Below are 4,143 nucleotides of genomic sequence, written 5' to 3'. Positions count from 1 at the left end.
GGTGAGATTAAGCAGCTATCCAATCCATAAAACAAGACAATTTGTCCTCCGTTGGAATCAAATGTATTTATTCTGTCACATAAATCCGTCTCATAAATCGTTTCTATCTTCGTGCTCGCTGTCAATGCTACTACTTCTCCAGCAATTGATTTAACAGCCATCGTCATTAGTAGTCTCCCCCAGTCGTAACCAAACCCCGTGTCGCGAAACAAATTGCTTAAAAGACATTTAGCGGGCACCAATTAATCAAAAGAAGAAAAGAAAGAGAAAGCATCTGAATAATTTTCTTTTCTTTTTATTTATTAACTTACCAAAGGCCGACACTGAATTTCTCACGTTTACATAACGGAGAGTAAAAGTTAAATAAATCACGCTAATTGATATCGGAATATGAAATTTATTTAACAATTATTGATTAATAAAGTTTACTTTGATAGAAAATTAATCACCCTGCGTAAAATTGAATAAACGGAATATTCATAATTAGGTATCGCTTATGAATAAAAGTATTGGTAAATATTTATTCGGACAATATTGACGATAACAAAATATAAACTTCCCGTCGAAGAACGATATTGTTCAATATCTCTCGCTCTGTTTGCAGGTAAAGCAAGGCATAATTCAGGAAACAATAACATCCTGGAGGGAAATCAAGATATGCTAAAGGAACGAGGTACACATTAAATTTAAATCAAAGTTCAATTCCAACACAGTTAATCTCACTTCTCTTCCTTTCCTTTCAATATCGCTCTGCGAATTATATAATATTGATGTCGTCGAATATAAAGGAGGCTTGCCTTTTTTCATTTATCCTTTAAGTAAAAGTGTTTTATTCTTTTCGAACGTAGATTTTTAACTCTTCTCAACGTGTTACTACTGTGCCCAATGTATTTGCGAATGAATGAAAAACTCTCTGGTTTTTTCTAGACTTGAAGCTACGGGGTCGCAAAGAGAACGGCGGCGACGTAGCGGACTACGACGAATCCAGCGCTACCAGCAACAGTGGCTCGTTGCTGCTGGTGATTCTCGCCGCGTTGTGTCTGTGTCTTCACCATCATCCGCAAATACGAACGCTGCACCCGGCCTGAGATTTACCCACGACAGTCCTACACGCCATCGCACACGTAATTCGATCATTGAACCACCATCATCGTGACTTTGTACATCCACTTGTAAATCCATCGCTCAGGGACTTCCGTCGAGGATGAATATCGTCGAGGACTGCGTTGACCACTTTAAACTTAAAACAATAGGATAATAAATATTATAAATAGCGTTAGCGGCGGCCCTCGGCCAGCGTCACTCGCTGGCGGTGTTCGCTAAGGGAGGATTACGACTTAAGGGACAGTCACTACGCGGACAGTTTCGGAACTCGAATTCGCGCGCAAATCTATCCCATGTGGCCGAAATCACACATTACAATTGTTGAAGAACGCCTGAGTTATTTTAGGGTTGCATTAACGACGATAACTGAAATACTCATAAATTTCGGGTATTATCAGGATTGCGTACAGTATTTATTTATTTTTTTCCAAATGCAAACTAAGATAGTATTTTGTTTTTAATTTTCAGTCTTTATCTAGCTTAACTTTAAATTAAAAAAAAAAAAAAAAATAAAGAAAAAGCTTGTAATTACATATGATTAATAACTCAATTTCTTTATATTATAATTAGGCGATATTATATGTAATTGAGATAGCATTGCGTACAGCTAATAAATTCTTTACGAAATAATAAATGTCAACATCTTTCATAAATTGATTCTGACAACGACCGGTAAGCAAAAAATGTTGAGATGAGATGGACGTTTCCAAAGAAACGGGGAAACGAAACGGTGGACAGTTTGTATTGTTTCGCATCATTTTTAATTGACTATGTGGACAACGGTGTATCCCAACGTCAGACGATTATTACGAAGCGACGGCCAAACGATGCAACGACGCGACGATGCGGCTACACCAATTGCTGGGAAAGGCAGTTACTGTCTAGACGCTTATTAGAGAGAACTCCATGCTAGAGAGGAGCTCTCCAATTTAAGTGAAGAATGAACTGCTCGGATAGCTGCGAGCTTCGTTCCGTTGATCTTTTTATATACATTCAAAAGTATATCAAATATATAATTGTACTTCAAAAAGTACAATTTATGTATCTTAAAAAACGACAATATAAAGGTTTGTATGTTAATTTTTAATTTTTATTTATAATTGCATTAATTTTACGAAGAATTAAAATTATTTATTTATTTAGTTCTTATATTATATATTAATCTTTTTTTTTTTTTTTTAATTTAATAATAGAGGATAGTTGCTATTTTTATGTAAAAGTTTAATTTTTATTTGTAAAGCAACACGTAACTTTTTGATCGACTGTTTGAATAACAATGTTAATCATTAATACATTACGCAATGCAACGTTTTGCTTTAAACACCCGTGCAACTAGTCAAATAAGTTATTAATTTTTTACGGCTGCATCGACGTAGTGATATCGATTGGCATCATGGTACACGACGTTCCGTGTCTCCTGACTTAAGACGCTGCGTGTATAGAGTAATTAATATTAATCTCATAGAATACCTGAGGCTGCATTATATTAATAATCATTGCTTGAATATTCGCACTAAAAACCTCAAACATCTTCAACTGTTCAACAGAATTTTTACCAAGACGGATATTCGCGTTAACAGAAACCTATTCTATAATAACTCTGTATAGTATAATGTACTGGTATACAGGATGCCCCATAACGTTCTTAACAATACTTGTAATAAAGTAAAACGAGTTAGATTTAAAAAGTCCGACATTATTTCATCTGCAGGCAACGTTTGATACGCGAACAATAAGTTATGTTGTAGTTTAAGCGACTCGTATGTTTTCTTTCTATCACTTCAAAAATTTAATCGATTTTCGTCTAATTTTTAAATTCAATACTTTGATTATTATTACGAAAAATGTCAATGTAGAAGCTTTCTGTTCACTTCAATCCGTTCTATCTCGTTACGAGTGTTATTAAGAATGTTCTGAAACATCCTGTACGTCGCGCAGACAGTGAGTATACGTCACGTAAAGATGCCACATCGGCAATTCTTTTACTTTCTCTCATTAGAATATTGAATTACAGATTTATTCTATTCTCCTACTTTGCCTAAGTAATTTCTTATAATATAAAAAAAATATAAAAAATAATTATTTATTAATATTTCGTTAAAAAAATTTTAAGCAAGGATTTGAACGAATTAAATTAAACTATTATAAATAAAAATATATAAGGAACGCTTACATTTTAATAATCTTAGTATTTTTTTTAATATGAAATGGTCAGATGGTATATAATCAATAATCTGTATATAGTATACGTAATAAGTACAAGACTGAGGAGGCTTTTAGCGTCCTTAAATAATTTCCGAGTGGTCGATGTATTGCGTGTGAATAGAAATCTCACTTTATTAAGCTCTAAAGACACTGTACATACCAGATTACTCTCATAATTTGTATTACCACTTGCCACGAGGTCTGGCAAGGAAATATTTTTCCTCGTGGAATAAAATATATACAACTTCTCGACAATATCTCGACAAATATTCGACAATTTATTTTATGCGTTCGGTAAAGTATGAATTTTTTAATAAGATGTAACCGCCATTTATTAAGATTATATTTATTCTATGAATATGTAATCGATAAATATACTGCAATTTCCGTATCATTAACTATTAACATTGCGTAACGTATCAATATTTGCGTCGTAATCGATGCAAATATTTGCAGAGCTTCACTTAAGCTGTCAGAGCTTTGGATAACACATTCTATAAACTGGGACATCCCGTACGGTCTGAATCATAGTACAATATCACGATGCGAAGCTTGCACACGGCGCTTTGTGTTTTCGTTTACTGATGTATGTATATGTATGCAAATAGAGAGCTTATTATTGAATATCGGCCACGAAAGAGTTTTCAAATAGATTAAGGAGCCTGCAATATAGAATAACAATAGATGAATAAAAAAAAGAAAAGAGTTCTTATTGTCAAAAGAAAACTATCCCGGCTCTACGGGATAGCTCCCAACGCTACAGTCGCCGCAAATACATCTCTCTAACTTTTCTCGATGTATTTAAAACGACGGTAGCGCCGGGAACATTTGGTA

General features: G+C 34.1%; 1 protein-coding gene across 4 annotated transcripts in view; it reads left to right on the top strand.

The window, feature by feature from the left end:
• The window catches only part of LOC139105245 (neurotrimin), a 170,247-nt gene extending 166,681 nt beyond the window's left edge, over nucleotides 1–3,566 (top strand). For all 4 annotated transcript variants that reach the window (XM_070661250.1, XM_070661252.1, XM_070661251.1 and 1 more), the window contains 2 exons: nucleotides 605–673; nucleotides 928–3,566. In XM_070661250.1, coding sequence (XP_070517351.1) covers nucleotides 605–673; nucleotides 928–1,088 — 230 coding nt within the window. In that variant the 3' untranslated portion in view covers nucleotides 1,089–3,566. The remainder of the gene's footprint in view (nucleotides 1–604; nucleotides 674–927) is intronic.
• Nucleotides 3,567–4,143: the final 577 nt, after the last annotated feature.

The sequence above is a fragment of the Cardiocondyla obscurior genome, linkage group LG08 (genome assembly GCF_019399895.1).
Source record: "Cardiocondyla obscurior isolate alpha-2009 linkage group LG08, Cobs3.1, whole genome shotgun sequence".
Taxonomy (NCBI): Eukaryota; Metazoa; Arthropoda; class Insecta; order Hymenoptera; family Formicidae; genus Cardiocondyla; species Cardiocondyla obscurior.
This window is presented reverse-complemented; position numbering and strand designations above follow the sequence as displayed.